The 26,938-nt window shown below is 37.2% G+C and overlaps 1 protein-coding gene across 1 annotated transcript in view; it reads right to left on the bottom strand.

The window, feature by feature from the left end:
- Positions 1-6: 6 nt before the first annotated feature.
- The window catches only part of ctc1 (CTS telomere maintenance complex component 1), a 56,624-nt gene continuing 29,692 nt past the window's right edge, over positions 7-26,938 (bottom strand). Inside the window, exons 10-19 of the mRNA XM_043677226.1 lie at positions 23,369-23,569; positions 19,080-19,215; positions 17,740-17,854; positions 9,775-10,453; positions 4,470-4,559; positions 4,103-4,246; positions 3,033-3,127; positions 2,307-2,416; positions 1,643-1,808; positions 7-471 (exon numbers count right to left, since the gene is read on the bottom strand). Of these exons, the coding sequence (XP_043533161.1) occupies positions 381-471; positions 1,643-1,808; positions 2,307-2,416; positions 3,033-3,127; positions 4,103-4,246; positions 4,470-4,559; positions 9,775-10,453; positions 17,740-17,854; positions 19,080-19,215; positions 23,369-23,569 (1,827 nt within the window). The 3' untranslated portion in view covers positions 7-380. The remainder of the gene's footprint in view (positions 472-1,642; positions 1,809-2,306; positions 2,417-3,032; positions 3,128-4,102; positions 4,247-4,469; positions 4,560-9,774; positions 10,454-17,739; positions 17,855-19,079; positions 19,216-23,368; positions 23,570-26,938) is intronic.

Here is a 26,938-nt window from a genome sequence, read left to right as displayed (position 1 = left end):
TAACATAGATCTGTGATAATTTGAGGAGAAACTAGAAGAGCTTAAAGTACCTGAATCTTTAACAATCCCAGTACTGGATTTACAAGTCACCAAACTTTGAAAACAGGTTAAATTTCTATCCGTTCAAAGAAGAGTTGTTACCCATTATGTCATACCAAGTCACAGAACAAATTGTGAAAAACTAACATTTTGTCAACGCATCACTATATCTTGTAAACTTAAAAAGCAACTACCATACGGTTTTGCAATAAGTAGGAACAGAGTATAGTATGATCATTCCCTTAGCAAGTCTAAAAGAAATGCGAAGTTGATTACAACTATGAATATATAGATTCTCCCATTTTAGTTCGAGTTTTCAGAGAAGTGAAGCAAAATGAGAATTAGAATACACACCTTACTGCCTCTGGTGATGGATTCTCAAGCATAGACACACTGCTTGAAGGCACATATTTGCAGTACACATTATTATGTCTGAAAAGCAAAATTAATAATTTTAATAAATTGATATTTAAAATTCTTGAACTGTACCTTAACTATAAATAACTGCAATAGGATTGGAGGACAAACAAAAAACTAAACATTAGCCAAGATTTAAAAGCAACTAAAATCACACAACCCATCTTTATTATTATTGACTGTTGGGAATATTTAGTAGGTCAGACACGGCATGTAAAGAGAATTGAAGGGTGACAGACCTGAAATAAAACTGCAGGGTCCTACATGAAATTAGTTCAGATTAATGAGTGGCAAAACTATAACAGATAGAATTTTAATGTGAGCAGATATAGCATCATCCACTTTGGACTGAAGCAAGATAAACTTGAGTTCTTTCTAAATGAGGGCCTGGAAAGAACAAATAGATTTTGAAATCCAAACACACAAAAGCTTATCGATGAGTATTATAAAGCAATCAAAAAAGCTAACTGAATATTAGTAATTATTTCAATGTGGGAAAGAAGGGGATTACAAAATGGGAGGAAAACACCCCTCAGTTGCATGCAAAAATAGCTGTATAGTTTATATTTTACATGCATTTTGGAATCATACTTCAGCAGGGCTTTACTGGCTTTCAATTGGGCACAGAACAGATCCAATGGAATGCTCGAGCTCAAAACAACTTATGACAAGTTGCATAAGTTTGTCTCATTTTCTTTGGCGTTTGAAGGACTGAGGGATGATGGCATTCAGATGTTTTACACGTTAAAAAGATTTGATAGAGATAAACTATTTATTCTTCTAACAAGATTGGATGCCAAGCTTAAAATTAAAACTAGGCCAATCAGGAAGCATACTTTCCATGCACAGGATAGAAGAAAATCTGTGACTCAAGAAAACTGCTGGAACACAGTTCCTTATTGCACTGTGGGTGTTCCTATCTCAGGCTCTGTTTTCTCAGTGGCAACTAGGGTTTGGCAATAAATGCAGGTCTAGTCAGTGATGCATATTGTGAACAATTTTTAAAAATCAATTAAAAAGGTTGCAAACTGTAGGACAACTGAATATTCCTGACAAATGAATAGATTTTTGTTATAATGGTATCAAGGGAAATGTACTATTGCAAATAATTGGAGTCAAGCAGACCAAATCATTATATAACTGAATAAGGGGAAAGCAGAATGGCCCACTCTTACAGAATACTAACCTGGATGTTACTCTCTCCAAACTATGAAATGTCACCACAGTACCGGGTAGAATTCCAAGGATGTAAGATAACATCATGAAATCTATATAGATGTGCAGAACTATAGTAGTATTTTGAACATCACCAACAGTTAGCTTCAGGCCCCAGTCACCAGGAACTGAAATACCTATTACAAGCAAGGAGCAAACTAGTTAAACACAGCCAAATGAAGCTGGAATAAGCAAACACATGTCATATTCAACAACTCTGGGAAAATGCCACGAAACGATTGAAGAGAGCTTCTTCATTCAACAAATAACCTATTCCTCAGTCTGTCAGTTTTTAAAAAAATATACATGAGAGCAATTCCCAGTCTCGTGTAAACCCTGCCTTTCTGTAGGTGGAAAAAAAGCCTCTTCTCAGCACTTTCATCGCTTATCTCATTCTAATGCGGAGTTCGCACAGAAGAGTTGAGGCCAGGGTAGATCAGCTATCATTTTGTTGAATGGCCTATTCTTGCTTCTATTTCTTATGTTGAATTTTAGTCAGATTGACATGCTGGGATACAGATTTGAATCATTGTTAGACAACATTCCTCCAGCATATCACAGCATTTCAACCAACTGCTGGACATTCCAACTTTGACAATGCAAAGCATACAATTGAAATACTGCTGTATCTTTACCTTGTGCATTTTTGTCAGTTATAACAGCTGCAAAGTTAGCTCTTATATTGGGGTTATAGCAGATCCTTTCCAATATGATTCCAGTGAAAGAGACAAGTGGTGCTGAGAAACTAGCAAATAACCAGAGCATTAGAAAATTCTAAGCTGTTAAAAACATGGTTGCTTTAAAAAAAAAAGCTTAATTCTCACAACTAAAATTGGCAAAGAATTACACAGAATTTTTGCACATTTCAAACTTTAAACTGTAAAATTAAGTTCATACATTTATTTAAAAGATCATAAATACATCAAACCATCATATCAATGCATAAACCTATTTGTTTCTAATACAATTCATAAACATATTAGAGAGAAGAATCTCAAAACAGAAGTACCAAAAGGACTGGCTTGTTCTTATCAACCAAGTTGTTTTTAAAAAATACTGACTTGGATTTAGAATCCACTGGCTGACAAGTAACCTTGGTCCAAAGTGAACAGGATACAAAGTTTGGACTAGGCACAGGTAGAGTTACAAACGTCCATAGTTCAAAAGCTCAGACTGCAAACATAAATGGGCTTACGTCAAAGAAAGGTTATTTGGATATGGTGATTTGAACTTGTTTAGAACAGTCACCACAGGGAAGAGGACAAAAGAATACTCAAAGGAGGAGATGTTGATTGAGATAGAGACAGACAGCTCTCAATAACTGATGTTCTCGATATATACAAATATATTTCCGTACTTACCTGCAAGAAAGTACTTCTTGAATAGTGCAAAGATGAGTTATTTCTGAAGCCAAGTTTTCAAAATAAGCAGACAGGTTGATCAGATTTTTGAAAAGCTGAAATCAAATTATCAGTTTAAAAAAATTTGATCTAAAACTATATTTTAAAGACACAAGAACAGAATCAATCATTCTATAAAGTCGATATAAAAATACAACTCATGGAATCTTAATGCCATTACTAAGATTATAAACTGGACAGCAGCTCTTATTTCACATTAATTATTTCAAACAGCTGGTTACAAGGGAGTCCATTTTTTGGAAAACTGCATACAATTCTGGTTACCTTCTATAGGAAGTAAGTATGTTGTTAAACTCGAGAGGATGCCATAAAGATTTAAAAGGATATTGTTGGGACTGGAGAGGTTGAGCTATAGGAAGAGGCTGAATAGGCTTAGGCTCCTTTCCCTGGACTATTGGAAGACTGCGGAGTGACCTTGGAGGTTTATAAAATCACAAGGGGGCGTGGATAGGATGATAACCAAGGTCTTTTCTTAGGGTGGTGATGACATTGGGGAAAGAGTCAAAATCTAGATGGCATGGACTTAAGATGAGAGGGAATAGATTTAAAAGGAACCTAAGAGACAACTTTTTCCCTGCACTGGGTGGGTGCATGTTTGGAATGAGCTGTCAGAGGAAGTGGTGGAGGCTAGTACAATTACAACATTTAAAAACATCTGGATGGGTATATGAATAGGAAGGGTTTAAGAGGGATTGGGGTCAAGTGGTGGCAAAAGGAATGTGGTCAGATTGGGATGTCTGGTTGGGTGCAGATGGGTTGGACCAAAGGGTCTGTTTCCATGCTGTAAGAATGTGAGACTCTGTTAACTGTGATCTTCAACTGTCAAGGTAGATCCCACTGCACTCTTATAATGCAGAAATGTTATACATTACAAATTACTGAATCCTCTACTTCCTAAAGCTCCCACTTTCTAATGCTCAAGAAATCAATTCTGCAAGTCCTTGATATGTCTGAATGATAAGATTAATTGAACCCAACTATTTTCCTTGGTTTTGAATTTGCTGTCTTACCTGGGACCGGTGTAAACAAGAAACTGTAGAAATATACTGCAAGTTCCAGCCAGGTTGAAAAGAAAGGAGAAGTGGACAATTCAAACTTTGCAGAACCTTTTCTGGAATGGTAGTAGAGTTACGTTGTTCAAAAGCAGATGTGCCCTAGATAATGAAGGGAAAACTTGTAAATACTGCAAATTAAAATAAAGGTTTTCCATGATAATGAAACATAATCAATTTCCTCATTCATTTATTTCTGAAAAATAGAATCAAATGTATTCTTGCATATTTTGTGTGATTTCTTTATAATCTCATCACCAATTATTAGAATTTTTGCTTCCCATATTCAAATATTCCTTATGAAAGCACCTTCAGATTCACTTACCAGCTGTTTTGATGCAATCAGTCTGTACACTCCCCCTGGGTTTATTAGTTGGTACCATTTCACAGCTTTGCCCATGAAATTTAACAGCACCTGTGGTGACATGGAAAGAATAATCACATTACTAATTCAGACTCGAGTGGGTACTAATGAAGAGCTACGACATTGAACCAATCAATCCAGACGAGAAGTCTGGTTTCAGCAACAGACATTTGAAAATTTTCTTTCATATTACAAAATATGCAAACAAAAAAGTTTATCAATGGCAAAAGATTCCCAGATATCAGACAAATAATAGGAAGAAACAAAAGATCAACACACTGAAATGTGATCAATCAAATATGAATTTGAACAATTCATGCCTTACTTGTTGAGAAATATTGCCAGCTCTTCAAACTGCTAGCAATGGATCAAAGATGTGCTGTTGTTGTTCAACTAGGATCCTTCATTATTGTTGGCTGCCATTATTACCTGTATGTTCAGCCATATGTTAGCATCTCCAGAAAATCAGAACAGAAAAAAAGGGAAAAAACTGGCAGTATCTGGGTAATCCAACAGAAGCATCTGAAGAGTGTCAAGAATTTTAAAATCAGAGGATTCCTTACTTAACAGGAGACAATCACGGTCAGTAAAAATGGGGCAAGAGGCTAAGAGGTCCTGATGCAAGTTAGGTGGAATCAACTTAAACCATTTTTATTTTGAACTTAATTTATTCAGTTTATTTGGGATTGCTGTGGGAATCAAATCTACAGAAATGGGTAACACTATTTTTTACACTTCGGTTTTGCATCTATCCCTCATGAAGAACGCAGCAGTTCATACAACGCAGCTGGAAACGATGAGCCAGCTGCTATTACTTCTATAGTAACAACATTTCCTTTCACAGAAAGGTCTTTTGGCCAACATCAAAAGACATTAACTACTTTCTTGGGAGATGTGGTGGCAGCTACAGTAGTATGGTTGCTGAGACTGGCTCCTTCTGAAATCAATAACTTTAGGGGATTTTAATACTGGAGTGGTGAGTAAATGCCAAATCATTTATATGACGATAGAATGATACAACACTACAAATATAGTTATTAGACTGCAAGAGTATCACCAAAATAATCAAAATCACACAAGTGATTTAAAATATTACATTGGCAGCATTAATTGCTCTCAGATTTACATAAAACAAACTTTTTGTAAATGAAACAACCACATCAAGTGGCTGTAGTACTGAGGCTTAAAAACTAACGCTCATGAAATTAAGCACCCCATTGAGAAAGAAAGAGATTGGTAAAAAGTTGAGCCTGTTCCTGTATTTGAGAAGAAATGAACATCGGGACAGGGATGTGCAGTTCATAAAATTCAATCTTTTCCAGTCAAGAATTTTGGAAGTTATGCAATTCCATAAAAGAATTCCTCAATTTCCCAAATATCAGTTTTGGTTTTTCTTACAGAACCTGCAAACCCACCATTAAAGATATGAGACAAGACCTTCTTTTAAAAAACAAAATCACAAGTAGACAATACATCTTTGAAGACAGAATTGGCAATTATACAAGCATTTAAGGTAGATTGTACATGTAACTTCTGCACTAGAGAGATGAAACCTTCTGATAAGAAACTAGATAATCTTTACAAGGTGAAAACTATTAACAGATACCAAAGCATCACAACCACAACTTGGCACTGGATAATGGTTTCACTACTATCCTATATTTGTTTAGCTGCTCACGTATTCAGATGAGACAGTTTTTACCTTTTCACTAAGCAGGAACTTAGTTTTGGCAATCAAAAAAGAAATTGTTTAACATACTTAGTTAAAAACTTAAAAATATACTCTCTCACATATGAACACCATTTAAAAATGCCAAAGTTATGACAATTAGATTGTGTACCAGGAGCAAGAACTGTATTCTGAGACGTACAAATATTAACCATGTATGCCAGTGAGAACACTGCAGTGGATTTTTCTCTACTTGTCAGAACTCTGACTACACAAACTTGCTATAATAGATACGTTTGTTAACACCAGATTTGTTCATTGTGTCCTCGTTAATGTTTAAGTGTCAACTTGTTAAAATTAATTGACATTTTTAGTCCAAGTTCATATGAAAGGACTACTTGAACAGGACACTGGCGCTCAAAATTTTGCATCACAACATTGTGACCTATTATGCTGCAGATCAATTGCAAAACTCACATTGGCTATAAAGGTAACTATCTGAAAATGTTAAGTTTACAAAAATATTAAAATGCTCAGTGTTAACCCATAGAATATCATTCTAAAATGCGGTGATATTACTGTGTATGTTAAATATGAAAAGCTATACTTAATTAGACACCATTGCCACTAGAAAATCAGAGCCTAACAAACAAGTGACAATATGTTGAGAGCCATTGTTCACTAACATGGTGGAAATGACAGTCTTCTCCCTTCTCAGTGGAAACAACAAGCACCTGAACTTCAAGGAAAATTTGTTATGGGACTCGCGTTAGCAAAAGTACTTGTGCCAACAACTCTGATCTCATTTCAGTTGAGGATTTCAGACGCATTTCTTAAGAATGGAAAAAAAAATGTTGAGTAGAAAGCTCATTTGGAAATGGTGTATGTCTGTTGTGATGTCATATTTATCAAAATAAAAACACCAAACTTGCCTTTCAGTGCACCAAATTCATTGTTTTCTTAAATATTCCTCTGAATACAGGAATATTGACATTATCAACACAAGAGCAAGTTCCCAAAATTAGAAACCTATCATCAGGTATTACAATACTTTCAGGATTATGTGCAAAAGCTGTAACAAATTTATATTGGTTACCCCTTACTCTCATTGCTCCATTATATCCAGAGTTTAACAACAGCCATCCTCCTCAAATCTCTCTTAAGATGGCACCAGGCTGGGCATTTCAAACAAGAAGAAATCAGCAGATATATCCAGTAAAATAAGCTATTGGTTCAAGATTAACTTTCAAAAACTGTACTGGGTGATTAATAATGATCATTTACCAGGACAATTTGTACAAAAAAGTTCATTTGATGCAATTTTCCCCAACATCCATATGTGTAAAATTATGAGTAGAATGTTTTTTCATCCGATTTCCATGAGAACGCAAGGGTTAATTTTGCACCCTTTTACAAGGGGAACCCAAAAGAACACTAATGACACAAATTGGACAAAACAGTTAACATCAGAACTTTATGCATGTTATTTCTAGCAAAAATAAATATTTACAATATTCTGTGAAACAACCAACATTATGTTACAGTAGTTTTCCTCCCACACCTATACAAGTGGAGGCATGAATTTGCAGAAAAATGGCGCTCCCTCAAAGCTTGTCGTCTTCGTTATAAAGACTAAAGTTAAACTGTGCCTACTTCCGGACACCCATAAATTGGCGGGAAATATCGTAAGAAATATTTGAGACTATTTCTCTCAAAAGATGTAAAGCCATCAAACAAATGCCTTGCCTAACACTACTGCTACAATACTCATGATCTACGTATTCAGATTCTAAACTGGAAAAACTGTGTGTTTCAACAATTAATAGCTAAAACCCAATTTATATTTAGAAAATAAGAAACTGGATCATAAAATAAGCACCAGTCAAAGTTTAATTTTAGCTTGCACTTTGTTACAGCTTCGAATTTGAAACAGAATGGTCATAAACTAAAATTAAAATTTAAAAAGATTGGAGTTTATTGATACATGAAACTACGATTAGATTTATAAAATTCAAGCTATTGCAAAATACTTTAGTGCATTTAACTAATTTTAATTTTAGTCTATTCACAAAATACTACAGATCAAAAACATGTTTTAAACATCTGCAGTAGAGTTATTCATCCATGGAAATTTGCACATTTTTGTACTGTAGATCGAGAAAATGCATTTCAATGTTTCAGAATATCAATGTTTCAAGAGGGAAAAAATGCAGTTTTACAGTTGTACAATGACTGGTTTTGGTATTTAACAATGCCCACACTTTGCTTACTAAATTGTGAAGTTGAGAGGTAACTCTCAGACTCAGTGACAATTAATCAGCCCAAAACGACAAGCAAATGGAGTGTTAATCTTTTGAACATAAACTTTCCTGAAAACACAATTGACCAATACAAGTTAAAATTGTGCATCTCTTCCAAAACAAGACGAGTAAATGCAACAGAAGTGACTGCATCCAGTGCACATTCCTCTTAGATTTGACTGAGCATATCTCAAACTCTGAAGAGAATTCTTAAGCAATCAACACTTACACCTTTGGTCATCAACTGCATATTGACAAACACTTGTATTTCGGAATCACAAATACAGACTATTCAAACCTGAAAAAAAACACCAATGACTCTGACATGCTAAACATCACTTTTAATGAACTGCTTTCCTCAATACATATTTGGCTTCCGCTTTAACAATATGCTTGAATATACTTGAGATTCAATTGTAAACCTACTGCTCAGTTAAATTGAGTTGTATAGGCACAATTTCTTCATAAGTAATGTAACAACTAATATGTAGATAAAATTTCTAACTTTTCAGGGTAGTTTCTGAAGTCAATGATTTTGAATTTTTTTTACTGTACCTTCAGTCAGCAACTTCAGCTTGACAAAAATATTACAAGGCAAATCTGAATTTTCACAAGCATGAATTTTTTTTAGGAATAAAGGAAGTACAAATTATATAAAGTAGTCAAGATGGCTTACAAAACATGCCCTCCACGCCAAAATTTTGCATATTGATTGAAAATTTATTACAGCAAAACATATAGGATTGAACTAATCACATGACCTCCTCAGCACAAAGAGTTAACAAAGCCAACACCCAAACAAAGAAAGCTTTTTGATAAGTCATGGGTCACTTCGGTTTTACATGCATTCAGTAAACAACTTAAAATCGATCACAACCTGGCCAATACACGTTCACAATTATAATGTAAACTTACGGTCTGAAGGTCATTGCTTTAAAAGGGAAAAACATTCCTTTTATTATTAGCCTTGTGCAACATAACAGCTATTTGACGTTTGATCAAGATCATTAGCTTTTCAGAGACTTGATTTTTGGCCACAATAATGATGTCATGTCAGACTTTAAAAAAACCAGCTTATTTGGAAAGAGTGTAACTAAAGGGTTAATGTTGCAGATTATTTTTGATTTGGGGTATTTATCTAAATCGGGCTCGTAATCGACCAGAAGTTTGTCAAATTTACTCCCCTTTCAAAGATCAGGACAAGATTCAAGTCATGGCTGCTATAATTAGGGAGCTGGAATTGTACTGCATAGCAGCACTAGTTTTCAAGGACAGAGTTCAATTAAATAGTACTTACTTGTGTACGATTGTTGTGTTCAGAACAAAGAGAGGGGTCTGCTTCCAGCTCTGGCAATCCCTCGATTTTTGATCCATCTTTCCACTCTCTGAGGCTTCCTATATGGACTGCAGACGCCTGGAAAGCCAGGCGCAGCTTCGGCTTAGCTTTCTTCATGAAAGCCTCTCCAGAGCCATTAGTATGCTCACAGCCTTCGTTTCTGCCATATTGACAGTTCCTCAGCATCAAAGCATCTTTGTGAGTTACTACTATGAGCCGGGTAACGCAGCCGACGTTGCAGGTTTCCTTTTTTCTTTGGCTGGTGCATGCTGTCGAACGTCCAGCGGGTGTACCTGTGCCCGGCAGCTGCTTTCCCTGGCCCGGGATGCCCACCGCTTCGTCGCCAGTCCATAATGGGTGTGAACAAACAGTTCTTCTACTTTCACCAACATGGCCTTCTTGCAGCACAACTTCCTCCAGCCGAGGCATTTTGGGAAGGGAAGGGCCATCCTGGTGCTGATTGGATGTGATGCTGTTGAGCTCATCGTTTTTGCATGCCTCATTGCAGCTGCTGCGAGCTGCAGTTCTTGCACTGGTCGACAAGGTGCTAGACAGTGCAGGGATGAGCAGTTTTGGTCTTGTCGAAACAGCACGTCTCTTGAGCACTTGCAAGTCAGCCGCACAGAACTGGACATAGATCCTGTTGAAACACCAGATTTTTTAAAAAAAAAAATATTTTAAAAAAATCCAAAAGTGCGCTCAAAAAAAAAGTGACGTGAATTTCTAATCTGAGTGCTGAAAAAGAGCTGACGGCTGAGGTTAAAATGGAGTAGCCAACAAAAGCGAAGCTGTATTCGAAACCTGAGAGTTTCACTACTGTAACCACAAAAACATCTGCTGCAGTGAGCTACCCCGCCCTCCAACGTTTGCAGTTTAGACCAATCACATTCCCTAGCAAATCCCTAAGGGTTGATAAATGACGTTGCATTGCAGATAATAGCCACTAAATATGTCCTTGTTGTGAAGCGAACGTAGCGAAAGAGCACTCGGATATTTCTCTATATACGAGAGTGTATATTGCGTTAGTTTACAAAGCACTCAAAGAAGGATTTAAACTGAAAAAATACTCTAGAGTTCTAGCTTCAAGTTCAAAATTTTACTGTTCACCTCCAACGACCATTACGCATTCGTTTTCAGCTCAAGACGCTCAATCCCTTCCCAAATCCTCTCCCATCATGCCCGACAAAAAGACAACCCCTGCCACGTCGACAATGGAAAAATACTGCAGAGCCTTTTGAAGAGAAACTAAATCCTGGACAAGTACACTTTGCATGTTTGTGAGGTGAAGACAACTGAACAGTTCCATCTGCACAGGCAAAGCCTCATTTTAATGCTGTTTTATTACAATTTTGCATAAAATGTTATAGCCGCACCCAAACGATCTGTTTTAAGCCAACAACCGGTTTCACTAGTATGCTTTTCACCAAGACATGTAATGCCTACGCATTATTCTATAAATTATTAGGTATTGGAAAAAGTACATACGAATGAAACTCAAATTTTTATCATGCTAATCTTCACTTGAAACCTCGTCTGCTTGACTGCAGTCGATTTTTAAATCACGTCTTAAACTCACATAATCTAGTATTCACGCATGCATTTGCAATATAATTTGAGAATTACACAAGCAAATATTATTTTTTTTTACTGTTTTAGAAAAACAAAGTCCTGCTTCCTCTCCTAAGACGCACTGTTTAAAAATAGCAGCAGGGCAAGTTATCCCTCCGTCCCTCAACACCACAAAAAGATTATCCTGCAATTATTACTTGGTTGTTTCTCGGAGCTGTCGCGTTCCCTACATTACAACAGTTAGCACGTTTTAAACATTTTATTAACTATAAAACGCGCAGGATGTCAATAGGTTATGAAAGGTACTATATATGCAAGTTTTTCTTTGTACTTCATTCTGCAGGATGTGGGTGCCAACGAAGCATCTGCTAAACAATAATTCTTCACGGTGGTGAATGTTGATGGATTATTTGGCAGATATCAGTCTTTACCTACCAAGGGAAAATCAATACTTTGCCCGATTCTGAGCTCAATGGCAACTCCCTTACACACAACATAACTAATGACTCAGGTGTGAACATATCTCAACTCTAATTATGCTTGGCAGAGATTAATTTTTGTAAACTGAGTAAAGGCTACCTTTTAAGGCAACTGGCCTTTTGTAGACTTTGTTTGGCACATGTAGAATTGAATTCTCAACTTATTTTGCCTCTCAGTGCCAGGGATCTGGGTTCAATTCACTCTCAGGTGAGGAGTTTGCACATTCTCCTCATGTAGGCATGGGTTTTCTTTGGGTGCTCATCCCACAATCCAAAAATGTGCAGATTGGATGGATTAACCAAGCTAAATTGCTCATAATGTTTAGAGATGTGTTGGCCAGGTGAACTAGCCTTGGGAAATGCAGGGTTACAGGGATAGGGTCTGGATGGGTTGTTGTTTGGAAGGGGAGTGTGGACTCAATAGGCTGAATAGTCTGCTTCTATAATTCTCAACCTCTGTATGCATGTTGAGGCCAATTTCTCCACCCACGAGAAGTGAACTCTGTCAGTTCAGCTTGAAAACTGGGTCACCTAAATACCACCTGCCTCCTTTCTGATAACAGACCAAGTGAATGCTTCCAGCATTCATGAAAACAAGTAGTCAGTGTCATTTGTGGGAGCTTCGTGTGCACAAATCTATTCTGATGCATTACATTACAACAGCATATTCTAAGTACTTAATTCACTGTCCTACTCTTTGGGATTACAGAAGTGTACTTTTTTTTGTTTCCATTATTTAGGATTTTTCCATTCAACTCCATTCCACAGCATCTAGTTAATAAAGGGAAGCATTATGGACAACAGTGTAGCAGAATCAGATTAGCAGTAGAGGACAAGAAGCATAGATGTTAGTTCATCTGGTGCTCACAAAATTCTAAACCCTGCAACATTTCCACAAACAAATGAAGAAATCCTTCAAAATGAAAGAGCGACTTTGCAGTAACTTGTTCACAGACTACACAATTCCAAAGAAGCTGACTTTCTCCTTTCTTCAAAGGCCATCTCCCCATGCACTGGCTCTGACAAGGAGTGTCACAATAGTCTCTCTCTCCAATCAGGTTTTTCCCCCGCCACAGTACTAACAGCCCTAATTAAAATCACAATTAATAACTTATGTATGACTTTGCATTATTTTCCTCATCTTACATCGTGTGTTTTCAGCCTGATATATTTGACTAACTATCCTCTTTCAAACATTCTTAACTGCCCAGTTGAGAGGGACTACTATCACTCAATTACACGCTTCCCTAAACAGTCATACAGAGAGAATCTCATACAATAGCTTTGCTCCACATCCCTCACCCATTACTTGTGAAACCTCAAAAATTTCCACAATGAGCAAGGTTTCCCCTAAAGTATTCTTCCAAAAACACAGCTGTAGAAGTTGTAATATAAATATGTTTCTGAATATAGATGATACCTAGCTCTACCTCACCATCACCTCATTTGACCTTTTAGATTAGATTACCTACAATATGGAAACAGGCCTTTCAGCCCAACAATCCATACCGACCCTCCGAAGAGTATCCCACCAAGACCCATTCCCATACATACTCTTGACTAATGCAACTAACACTAAGGCAATTTAGCATGGCCAATTCACCTAACCTGCACATCTTTGGATTGTGGGAGGAAACCCACGCAGACACTGGGAGAATGTGGAAACACCACAGACAGTCAACAGAGGCTGGAATCGAACCCGGATCCCTAGCGCTAGGAGGCAGCAGTGCTAACCACTGAGCTGCCCTTCTATTGTTTTATGTTGTCAATCTGTTTGTCTGACATTCAGTTCTGGATGTGGCTTAAAATTTATTACAGTTAAAAAAATTTAGAAAATTGAAGCCATTACTTTCAATTTAAAACACAATCCTTCATTCTGTAGCCAAATGTTTGTGCTTTTCTGTCCAGGCCTCAGGCTGAGATTACTTACAATCTGAGCATTGTAGTTCACTGAGCTGAGCTTTGGATATCATCCCTCCATCATCACAAAAGCTATCAACTACCACCTCTATAACAATATGCATCAACAGCTGAATTTATCATCCCTGTTTCTGCTATCTTCAGACTCAACCCATTTCACAGTTCTTTAGCCAATCCAACGTTTTCCAGTTTTCATTGATACAAGATCATTCAAAACTCCACTCACCACATCCTAACCAAGTACACTTCTTATTTAACTCCTATACATGCTGACTTACATAGGTTCCTGATCCAAGGCATCAGATTTTAAAATCCTGATCCCTGAATTCAAATCTCTCCACAGCATTTTCCTTCCTTTCTCTGCTGCCTTTGAGCCCCAACATTTCCAGTTAACTCAGGCCTCATGCACATCTCCTGGTATCTTCACCTCTCTGTAAGCAGTAGTATTTTCAACATTAGGCCATTAAGCTTTGGAATTCCCTTCAACTTCTCTTTCTGCTCCTTTAAATCTACCTCTTTCACTATTCCTAACACCTGATTTGATTCATTTTTTTTGTTGGATAACATTACTGTGAAGCATCTTGGATTGTTTTACAATGCTACATGCTTTAAATAAATGCATGGTGTTACTCAAGTGCAAGGTCATCACATCCAGTGTTCACTCTCCATTAAAATAACCAAATACATTCTGCATCATAATTCTGGCTTTTAATTTTGAAACACTGGCTGTTTTTTTTCCACCATTGTCAAAAATGTACTAAACAATTCTAACTGCTCAACTGGAAACTGAGCCAAGATCACAGGTACAGAACTGGAAATTTCTTGGACCAGATGGATTAGCCTACTCACTGCTTTAGTCAACTCAGTGAATTTTCACTTGAAGCATTTCAATCTGCAACTAGCTGTTTTGAATTAAGAGGTTTCAATATCAAAGCTAATTTCTCAGTTTTGGCAGTTGTGGGGTAGTGTTGACCTTAAAACATGGCAACTTTGCAAGGCTCTGCAGGCCACTGATCAGTGGCAAGGGAGAAAAAAAATAAACAGAAACAGGAAAGTATCAGGTCATGGAACACTGAACAGCTAGGGATAGCAGGGGGAAAAAAAGAGAGCTGTAGTTTATGACAAATTGGAGGCTAGCTTTTTTTTTTAAATGCAGTGTATCATACTTTATCCAGCAGAGTAATTCAGATTAAAAATCTGATTTGATTCACTCCTCAATTAGAGTATTTATCATGGTTTTTACATTTTCACCTGGAGGGGATTGTGATTAGTTTGTCCCAAGATGTTGATATGAAATTAAACTTGATTCACATAGGCTATTAACTCCCAGAAACAAAAATAAATCAAGACAATGATTTATCTCGGTAAAGTGGTTAACAGGATTGTATACCAACATCACATCAATCCAACACCGTACCAGATGACGATACATTAAGGTATTTCCTGCAAAATATTGGTTACGTTTAATCTTATAAAACATTTCAGGGAGGTGTAGGATAAGCAGGCAATGTATTGCCATAGCCCCTACACAAAGTGATGGTTACTTTATTTCAGGTACTAATTTGTTTGGCAGTCCCTGAATCTGATGTTCAACACAATGTGGATGAAGGACAGAGATTAAGCTTTTTGCCATTCTATCTCAGCTCAACTATTCCAAGCTGCCTCCCTTAAGCAAGCCAGGAAAACAACTGAAAATCCTACAGCATTTACAAGTCTTCCAATGAAGTCCATGCCAGTCTATAGCAGAATTTCGCCAATAACCAGATAATAAATAAATGTTTTTTGAAATAAGATAAAAGTACAGTTATCTCCAATTGAAATTCAACGGTACCTCCACTGCCAAGTCTCAAACAATTAACCAGGAATGAACTGCACCGAACAAGCAAAATCAACTTTATGGCTACTTGATCTGTACAGACTGACATACTGATGAATGGTTCAGCACCTTGCCATAAACTAAATTCCAAGGATCACATCAGGAAATTGATGGACTTCTCCACTTGCCTGGATGGGTACTGCTGCAAAGTGATGTTTTGTATCACATCACAAAATGCTAAATTTCTTTTTTAAATATCTGATTTTGATTTTCATGAAGAATTTAAAGCGACACAAACACATGAAATCAAATCCACACTTCCTTAAATGGTAATTATCAAGACATACATTGTCACAGATATCATTTAAAAAGAATGATTTGAAATGAATACAGATGAAATTTAGAAAGGGATTTTGTAGTAGTGGGGGCTGGTTTTTGCAAAATTGGGCACATCACACTCAAAAGGTAGACCAGTGTTAGGAGACACTAAGATACTTCAATAGTTGTAAGACATCTCATATGACAATATTTACATCATCTTTAAGCTTTATGGAATTGTTTTCACAATAACAGGTTTTCTAATTAATTGACATTTTTCTTATATTTAATCAAAAACTGACTTTTCCAACAGAGTAGAATGATTAACTGTAGCAGAGTCAAATTGTTCACAATTTGTTTCCACTGCAATAGCATGCAACATACTACTAGCAGCTTTTACTGACTTGATCCCCAATAGCAGTTATGTATCAAAGTGTTGAGACAACATCAATATATTCACATTTGAGCAGATTGCTCTTTAGAAACTAATTCATGACCACATTCCTTATGTATTGGATAGCAAAATTGTTAAGACTGTACTTGGTAGATGGCACTTACTCATTGTGACTCATTTAGCACCGTTTATTTCAAAAATTGATAGTCTTATAGTCTTATTAGTACTGTAACAATACATTCAGTTGAATATTATGAATGGGTTATTTCTCAAGGCTTGACATTAAACACAGAATGTAAACTTTAGATTCACTAAGGTAACACGATAGTTGGGAAACAAGTTACAAAGATGGAGATGAGAGACCGAGTCTATTTCTACTTGCACAGATGAAGGCCAGGTATGAATTAATAGAGACATCATTCAAGTTGTAGTTTGATAGGGAAATATTTTCTATCGGAAATCAGTGACAAATTGTTACCAATGCAAAATGGAGTTCAACATTTCTTTTGCAAAGGATGTGCTAAGGCAAATACTATTTCACTTTTTAGGGCAAAGTAAACAAATATTTGAAGTAGAGGAAGATACAAAGATATAAAGACAGGGGCAAGGCAGTGGTATGGAGTCTGGATTCATCCAAACAGATTGATTTTTTTTAAATCAATCATTAGGGATTGTTGGGGAAGAATCAGGAGTAGGCTCCCTTGTTAACACTCCTTCTGGAGGTCAGGACCACGAAGCCCAATTCTGAGTTAAAGATCTTTCAGCATGTGAAGGGAGCATATCAAATTCCTATAAGATCTAAGCACTCTCCCTTCACATGCTAAGATCTGTAAATTCAGAATTGACTCCACAATCCTGAAAGGAAATGGATATGGGCCTGGTGTAATGATCTCTGGACACTACGCACACTGCAAAATTATTTATTTACAGTAGCTTTAATCTCAATACTTTCAAGACAGTTTGTTCTAACATTGAACATATTAAAATTGTGCCCACAGTTGCCCAGGTAATGTATTCTATACAGAGCAGGACAATATCAAGGTGAAACTCCAACTCATTTTAATAGCGTAAGTATTTTCAGATGGTACAATCCAGACTGTTCCTCACCCTGACTACACACTTGCAGGAAGGTATTGGTCTGTAAGAACCAGTAGTACATCTCCTCCCCTTGTTCACTCCTTGGTAATGCATATAGATTAAAATAAAGATATAAATAATTGTTCAACCACCAATGTTTGATAAATTGCAAACTTCATAACCATAGAGTTCTTGACAGGTTTTCCTACTCAGTCCATTTCTATTCTTGATGGTTACAGTGCAGTATAACTCATGAATACAGGGAATTTAAAATCATCTCTATAGAAGACTAGGAGCTTTAAAATTGACATTAATTTTCTGAACTTTTCTAAAGCACTTCACAACACACTTACCTGGTGTGTTTCTCTTTGATAAACCTTGGATCATCAAGTTGTTTTGATGAAGGGAACTCACTATGAATGAATCGTTCTATAACCAGCTGGTATTTCTGCAGCTGCACCAAACAGTCTGAAATGAAAAACAGAAACTCTCATTCTGAGCATAAAGTGAAGGCGGATAATACAGACAACACCAACATTACAGAAATAATTTTGAGCATGGGAAAGAAGCCGTCACTCTAATGAAATTTCCAACTGTTCTTTTTCTTAACATTGACAGATTTGCTGTATGTCTCTACTGTTATTTCATGTACATATTTCCAATTTGTGTTATATAGGGTTGGATTCTTGTTATTTTATTGTAGATGTAAGAATATATGAGACATATGGATTGATTTGCTTATTAATTATAACATAGGATATTGATCAGCTCAGTTGGCTCAACAGTTGGTTTGCAATGCAGAGTGATGCAAATTCAGTTCCTAAAAGGGATGAGGTTACCAAGAAGTTGATAAGGTTACCTTATCAACTTCTTCCCTCACTTGAGGTGTGGTGATGCTCATGTTAAATCACCACCAATTACCTCTCTAATGAGAAAGCAGTCTGTGACTTTACCATTACCTTCATGTTATAGGTTTTTTTTTTTGCTGAGTGTTTCCTTCAGAAATATTCAGTCTATTAAGTTGAATCTGTGTAGTCTAAACCTGTACATACATTGTTGGTTTAGAAGATCATGAGGGGCATGCTTAGGGTAAATAGACAAGAGCTTTTCCCTGGGTTTGGGGGAGTCCAGATATGGAGGGCATAGGTTTGGGATGAGAGAGGAAAGATTTTAAAAAAAAGGGACTGAAGGGGCAATTTCTTCACACTGAAGGTGGTGCGTGCATGGTATGAGCTGCCAGAGGAAGTGGAGGAGACTGGTACAATCCCAACATTTAAAAAGGACCTGGAAGGGTATATGAATAGGAAAGGTTTAGAGGAATATAGACTAAGTGCTGGCAAATGGGACTAGATTAGATTAGGATATCTGGTCGGCACGGATGAGTTGGACTGAAGGGTCTGTTTCCGTACTGTATATCTGTATGACTCTCAGTGTCCCATATGAAGGAATGATCTGAATAGGGATACCTTGTTGTTTGGAAACTGCTGATATCCTTAAGACAATCATATTTGATCAAACAGTAAATCTCAACTCCCATTTTCCCACTTTTGACACTTGGAACATGCAGGTTGAATATTCAGTATATTTCCAAAATAAAAGAAATTAGAGATATTTCAGTGTAACAATTTTTTTAAAAATGACTCCCCAGTGCATTCCAATAAATAAAACCGGACTGTAATTGCAAAGTTCTTACCCAAATATGAAGTGTCACTAAAAGCAATTTGGTTCACTTCATTAGAGGCAAGTACAACACAGTCCAATGTACCCGATGTGTCTAGAAGCTGCAAACGACCAGTTCTGTAATTTGCCTGGAAGATACCATGCAGTATCTGAAACAAATAAACATTAGTAAGTTGAACATTCTTCTTTCTGCAAGGATTCATTGAAAAGAGATAATGGAAACACAAAAGTCAGTTTGACACTGACCTATTTTCCTTTGAAATAACAAAAAGGGATTCAACACCTTTTTCAGCAGTATTAGTTAACATCCTTGGATAATAACTGTGCACCAAAGTATGATAACGTGATTAACCGGGAAGGTCTTATTTTGAAAGCTATGTCACCAAAAGATTATTCAGCAGAGATCACATCACCTTGCTTATAGGTGTCCAAAAGAAATGCCTTCTATACACCAGGAAACAGGAGATGAATCCAATTAATATGGTTAAATTAGATGGTCCAACAGTGGGAGAAGAACAGGTGATATTTCCGATTGGAGTGTTGTGCAATTTTTCTTACTTTAAATGCTCCATTGGAATTTTAGTGAAATCCACAAGTGAGCTGAGTGACACTGCTACACACAATCATTTCTTCCACTAGGATTCTCACAGTATATCAGGGCAATAGCCTTATAAAAATTGCAATATTTTGTCTCAGAGTGAGGAATGATACAACAAGAAATTATGCAAGGTTTGTAGCTCAAGTTGAGGTTTAGGGTGTAGGTTTGCTCACTGAGCTGTAGGTTTGATATCCAAACGTTTCATTACATGGCTAGGAACATCATCAGTGGCGACCTCCAAGTGAAGCGAAGCTGTTGTCTCTTGCTTTCTATTTATATGTTTGTCCTGGATGGGGTTCCTGGGGTTTGTGGTGATGTCATTTCCTGTTCGTTTTCTGAGGGGTTGATAGATGGTATCTAGGTCTGTGTTTGTTTATGGCATTGTGGTTGGAATGCCAGGCCTCGAGGAATTCTCTGGCATGTCTTTGCTTAGCCTGTCCCAGGATAGATGTGTTGTCCCAGTCTAAATGGGTTTTTTCCCTCCGTGTGTAGGGCTACGAGGGAGAGAGGGTCGTGTCTTTTCGTGGCTAGCTGGTGTTTGTGTATCCTGGTGGCTAACTTTCTTCCTGTTTGTCCTATGTAGTGTTTGTGGCAGTCTTTGCATGGAATTTTGCAGATGACGTTGGTTTTGTCCATGGGACGTACTGGGTCTTTTACGTTTGTTAGTTTTTGTTTGACAGTGTTGGTGAGTTTGTGTGCTACTAGGATTCCGAGGGGTCTTAGTAGTCTGGCTGTCATTTCTGAAACTTCTCTGATGTATAGTAAGGTGGTTAGGGTTTCTCGCTGTGTTTGGTCTGCTTGTCGTGGTTTGTTCTCGAGGAATCTGCGCACTGTATTTTTTGAGTATCCGTTCTTCTTGAATATGTTGCATAGGTGGTTCTCCTCTGTTTTCCGAAGTTCGTCTGTGCTGCAGTGTGTGGTGGCTCATTGGAATAGTGTTCTGATACAGCTTAGTTTGTGTGTTGAGATGGTTGCTGGTGTAGTTAAGTATTTGGTCAGTGTTTGTCAGTTTTCTGTATACGCAGGTTTGTAGTTCCCCATTGTCCGTTCTTTTGACTGTGACATCCAGGAATGCGAGTTTGTTGTTGGTTTCTTCCTCCTTGGTGAACTTTATGCCTGTGAGGGTGTTGCTGATGATGTTAAATGTCTCTTCTATCTTGTTCTGTCTACAAAAATTCCATGCAAGGACTGCCACAAACACTACGTAGGACAAACAGGAAGAAAGTTAGCCACCAGGATACACGAACACCAGCTAGCCACAAAAATACATGACCATCTCTCCCTCGTAGCCCTACACATGGAGAAAAAAAAACACCATTTCGACTGGGTCAACACATCTATCCTGGGACAGGCTAAGCAAAGACATGCCAGAGAATTCCTAGAGGCCTGGCACTCCAACCACAACGCCATAAAAACACAGATCTAGATACCATCTATCAACCCCTCAGAAAACGAACAGGAAATGACATCACCACAAACCCCAGGAACCCCATCCAGGACAAACATATAAATAGAAAGCAGGAGTCAACAGCTTCACTTCACTTGGAGGTCGCCACTGATGATGTTACCTAACCAGGTAATGAAATGCCTAGATATCAAACCTACAGCTCAGCGAGCAAACCTGAACCCTAAACAAGAAATGTCTGCCTGTCTTTCTGGATCTGGATTGAACTGGATTGGAAATGGAGAACAATTGACACTATGTCCTGGACTTCTAACATGCAAATGCTGAGTTAAACAAAGGAAGGGACTCCAATGTATAGCAGACACCTAATGGGTTAAACTAGATTGACAGCAAGAGCTGGAAATCATAAATAAAATGGTAATGACTAGCAAAGCTCCCAGGTTCAGTTCTAAGGAGGTTAATTCATAATCATAATGTCAAACTACTTGTTCCATTTAAAGATGCTGACAGTCTCTGTGCAATTCTTGATTCTAACTTCAGATCCTTAACTGTTTTTCTTTATTGTTCAATTAGTTAGAACAGTAAACACAAATATTTAAGAATATAAAATACATAATTCAAGGCAGGTTATTATCCATTGAGGTGAGAGCAAAACATCTTGAGGTTAAGGTTCAAAATGTTTAATCAACCATATGTGAAGTCAAATGCAATGACTTCACATATTCTCCAATCTGTTGTATTTAGCCTACCAAATACAGGCATTTTGAGGCAGTTTTATTCAGTCTTCAAAGCTGATCTCATTTGGTTGAAGGTTTGCATAAGCAAATCAAAATTTCATATCATGTCTTATTTTATCTTATAATTCAGATGGCAAGTTTTCCATAATTGCAGTTACAGTGCAATGCATTTTTTTAATGCATTTTAATTTGAACAACAAATGTTATTATGGCCATACAGTCAGGGAATTTGACAATGTCACAAATCTCTATTTGGTTGTGGAATAACCAGAGCCTTAAAATGAAGTTATGTTGTAATGGCACGTTACAAGTTGATTTTTAAAATTGGGATATACAGTATTAAAGAGTCACGGTTTACAATAAAAGGGCAAAAGCAGGAGAAATGATAACAAGTCAACCTTGTGGACTATTGGAAAAAGGCGAAGAGAAGCACCATGATTTGTCAATGTCTCCTACAGCAAACTGCAGTGGCAAGTCCTAGCTTCGATACAGAAAGGCTCAAGGAACAGGGCTCATGCCAATACCCAACCCTGGCTATTTTGTTTGAGAACTAAATGGTCCATAACCAGTATTTAGTGGAAGGTATTAAGTCCAGCAATCAAAGGGACATTTTTAATATCATTTTGAGCCACTTTTTTCTCCCTACGACCTTTTTTTTCCAAACCAGATAATCATTGCATATTATCACAACACATGAGGCAGCCAATAGGCACAGTATGCCATCTCTTCAGTGATGCTGGAAAATAAAGATTTTATTTGCATAAACTGTTATTTCCACCAAAAGAAAATATGTTTTTGCTGAGGATGAAATTGTTGCACGCCGGCCAGCCAGTATAGCTAGTCGTCATAGCTACAATTTTTAGAACATCCACTGAACATTAATATTGCAATACCTATTTCAAGCATTGGATGGCATTACACCATAAATAAGTACACCTTAAATTTTCAGTTAACCAAGCATTAAAACAAATTCAGTACAGCTCATCATAGAGCCATCTTGTGGCAAGAGTAGATTACTTCAATAAGTTTTGTTTTCCTGTTTTCTCTTGCACTATTAATGCAATGGTCATGGAACAAACACAGCAGCTTACAAAAGCTTATCCAACTGACCATCCTTTACATTCACAAGTACCAGCATACTAATCCACAGTGTTGAAAGATGTGGGGGTTGCAGGCACCAAACTCATCCATGTCCTAAACAACATCAAGGTGTACATACTTAACAAAAAAGGATGCATTAACAGTAATTAGGAATAGACGTTTTAAGCCTATATCCAACTCTCCCAAACTCAGCGATATGGAAGCTAAATTATAGCATTTCACCCACTGCCCTACTGGCATAGCAAAGACCTACAATAAAAACTGGGCCTTCAGACCCAAATGGCTCAGTGCTAACTGCACACAGTAACTTTCCTGCTCACAAAGCACCATTTGATGTCTCCTATCTTTGGACCAAAGAAGTCACACTCACATCAGTACATCACATCATAACGACTTACACTATTAATCAAAGATATGACATTATTGATGTTGAAAAGTAAGTGTTATTAACAATAAAGTACCATTTGAGGCTGAAAATCTTCAGGTTTTGAAACTTCAAATGACCAAGCAAGCTTACTGTTAACCTGCTGAGCTATCAAGTATTTGATCTCGTCATCTGGCAACAAGGAGGACATGTGGAGAGATTTCCAGGCTCTTTCTTCAGTAAGAGACAGCAATTCTGATAATGAAATACTCTGACATGGAAAATTTGGTTGAGAGATCTAAAGAAAAACAAATATTAGATTAGATTCCCTAAATTGTGGAAACAGACCCTTTGGCCCAACAAGTCCACACCGACCCTCCGAAGAGTAACCCACCCAGACCCATTTCCCTCTGACTAATGCACCTAACACTATGGGAAATTTAACATGGTCAATTCACCTAAGCTGCACTTCTTTGGACTGTGGGAGGAAACCGGAGCACCCGGAGGAAACCCACGCAGACACAGGGAGAATATGCAAACTCCACACAGACAGACAGTCACCCGAGGCTGGAATCTAACCTGGGACCCTGGTGCTGTGAGGCAGCAGTGGTAACCACTGAACCACAGTGCCACCGATGAAATCACATTAGTGGTTGGTAAAATAACAAATAAAAAGAAAAAAGAGTCAGGTTGGTTCAAGAGGTAGCAGTCCTCCCTCAAAGTCAAACGATTGGAATTTCAGATTCCACGTCAGAGATCAGAGTGCAAAATTTCAGGCAGCATTGAAGGATTGCTGCATTATCAGAGCTATAATTTATAGGATTGTTAAAACTGAGATGCTAGTTGTTCTCTTAGAAAGGTAGTTTTCAATTAACATATTTAGAAACAGATTATTGATTAATTATCACATTGCTGTTATCAAGGTTTACTGGTCATGTTTCCTACATCACATCAGTGACAAATCATGAAGTACTTAGTTTGCTCTAAAGCTAGGACTGAATTAATGCAATTGTTGGATTAAAACATCTTTTTATTTGCGCAAAAATAATTACATTTTTGTTTGCAGTTAGCATTAAAATAAAACCTAGAGTTTAAATTCTATTGCTGACAGTTTTAAATGGGAGTTCAAGGCGGCTTGCAATGAAACATCAGCACAATCTGGACCTGCATGAAGTGACTGCAATTTTGGAGAAGATTTGTAGCTCAGGTTGTGGATCAGGTTTAGGTTTGCTCACTGAACCGGTAGATTTCTCAGATGTTTCGTCACCATGCTAGATAACAACACCAGCGCTTCATCGGAGGTTCACTGATGATATGTCCCGCTTGCTATTTGTGTGTCTTGGTCTGCTGATATCGCTTCTGGTTCTTAAGTGAGTCAGATGGGCCTTCTGTGTTTGTAGATTATAAACTGGACAAAGGGCTTTTGTGGTGCAGTGGTAGTGTCCCTACCTCTGAGTCAGGAGGCCTGGGTTCAAGTCCCACCTCAGATGTGTAACAACATCTCTGGACAGGTTAACTTAAAAATATATGTAAAACTAGACAGTTAAATACAGTCAAGCATTTGAGGGCAACTTACAATAAAGTGCAGGATTAACTGATTAAGGGAATGAAGGGGAAGAGGTATTCTGTTGCTTTTCCAAAATATTTTCAGCCTCAGCAATTTATTCTTACTCTGCTACAGGAAAATCAACTAGTTATTTATGAGTTTCTGGTAAATGACTACGGTTCAAACTTGTGTAACTAGTAGTAAGGCTAAACCAATATAAACATAACAAAATTTAAAACTGATTAAGTGAGAATGCCCTCCTGAAATGTAAAAATACAAATAGCAAGACTTTCTATATATATTTGAAGAAAAGGATTAATAAAGTGACCATTGGTCATATTGAAAATGAGATTGAGTTTTACAAAGGAAAATAAGGAAGTGATAGATGAAAGTAAATTCCCAGAAGCAGTGATAAATCATGAATGTAAGGGAGGGAGGAATTCGGGAAGATCATAACTACCAGAGAAGTGGCACTGAATACATTGTTGGGGTTGTGAGCTGACATGTCTCAGGTCCTGATGGATTTCATAGTAGGATATTAATTTAAAAAGTGAGCATGGAGATAGTAATATTGGTCTTAACTTTGTCAAAATTCCTTGATTCAAAAACAGTTTCATTAGATTGGAGGATAGCAAATGTAGCAGATTTATTCAGAGAAAAAGAGACAGAAAGAAGGAAATTATATGCCACTAGCTTAGCATCTGTCATAGGGAAAAGTTTAGAAGCAATTATTAAACAAGTTATAGCAGGTCACACAGATAAAAACACAATAATTTGGAAAAGGTCAACATGGTTTTATGAAAGTGAAATCATATTAGACCAATCTAATGGAATACTTTGGAGGTGATAATACATGCTATGTATAAAGGAGAACCAAAGGATATACTGTACATAGATTTTCAGAAAGAATTTGATAAAGTGCCACATCAAAGGTCATTATGGACAATAAAAGCTCATGGTGTCGGGGTAGCATATTAACATAAAAACAAGATTGCTGGTTAACAGAAAGTGGAGAGTAGGCATAAATGGTCTTTTTCAAGGTGACAAGATATAATGAGTGGTGTGCGACAGCAACTGGTATTGGGACCTCAATTGTTGGCGACTTTTATAAATAAAATGGATGAAGGAACAGGAGAAATGATTGCCCAATTTGCTGATGATACAAAGATTGGTATGAAATTAGGTTTTGCAGAGGACACAAGGAGGCTACAAAAAGATACACGTTCCAAAGGGTCACTGGACTCAAAATATCAACTCTATTTTCTCTCCAAAGATGCCGCCTGTGCAATTTTCTCCAGCAATTTATGTTTTTGCTAGTTTCACATTTCCAACATCCACAGTTTTTTGTATTATAAAAAGATATGATATCACCAAAAATGTGACAAATGGAATATAATGTGGAAAGACTTGAATTTGTCCATTTTGACAGGATGAAAGAAAAAACATTATCAAAACGGTGAGAGCTGTAGATCTCCAAGGTGTAGAAGAATCTTGGTACACTGAATGAACTACAAAGGTCAACATGCAGGTACAGTAAATAATTAGGAAAGCAACAGAATGTTATCAATTATTAAAAGGGAACTGAATACAAAAGTAACAAGGTCATGCTTCAGTTATACAGGGCATTGGTACGACCTTAACTAAAGCATTGTGTACAGTATTAATCATCTTCTATAAGGAGGGATATAAATACTTTAGAACAGTTCAGAGGTGGTTTACTGGTTTAATATATGGAATGGGCAGAATTTTTTGTGAGGAAAGACTGGACAGGCTAGATTCGTATCCAATGGAATTTAGAAGAGTAAAAGGTGGCTTGATTGAAACATAAAAGATTGCAAAGGGTTTTGACAGTGTAGATGTCGAGAGGATGTTTCTTCTTATGGAAGAATCAAGAACTGTTAAAAAGATTTGGGGCTATTCATTTAAAACAACTGAGGTGAAAGATATTCTCTTAGATCGTCAAATCGTTTGGAATTTTCAATGAAAAGCTTGTGGAAGCAGATGCCTTAAACATTTTTGAGGCAGCAGTAGATAGATTCTTATCAAACTCCATGCTTAAAGGTTCTGGGGTACATGTGAACGTGGATTTGACATCACAATTGACCCAAACATGATCACATG

The sequence above is a fragment of the Chiloscyllium plagiosum genome, chromosome 36, assembly GCF_004010195.1.
Source record: "Chiloscyllium plagiosum isolate BGI_BamShark_2017 chromosome 36, ASM401019v2, whole genome shotgun sequence".
Classification (NCBI taxonomy): Eukaryota; Metazoa; Chordata; class Chondrichthyes; order Orectolobiformes; family Hemiscylliidae; genus Chiloscyllium; species Chiloscyllium plagiosum.
Note: the sequence above shows the minus strand (reverse complement) of the source record. Positions and strands in the feature narration are given on the sequence as shown.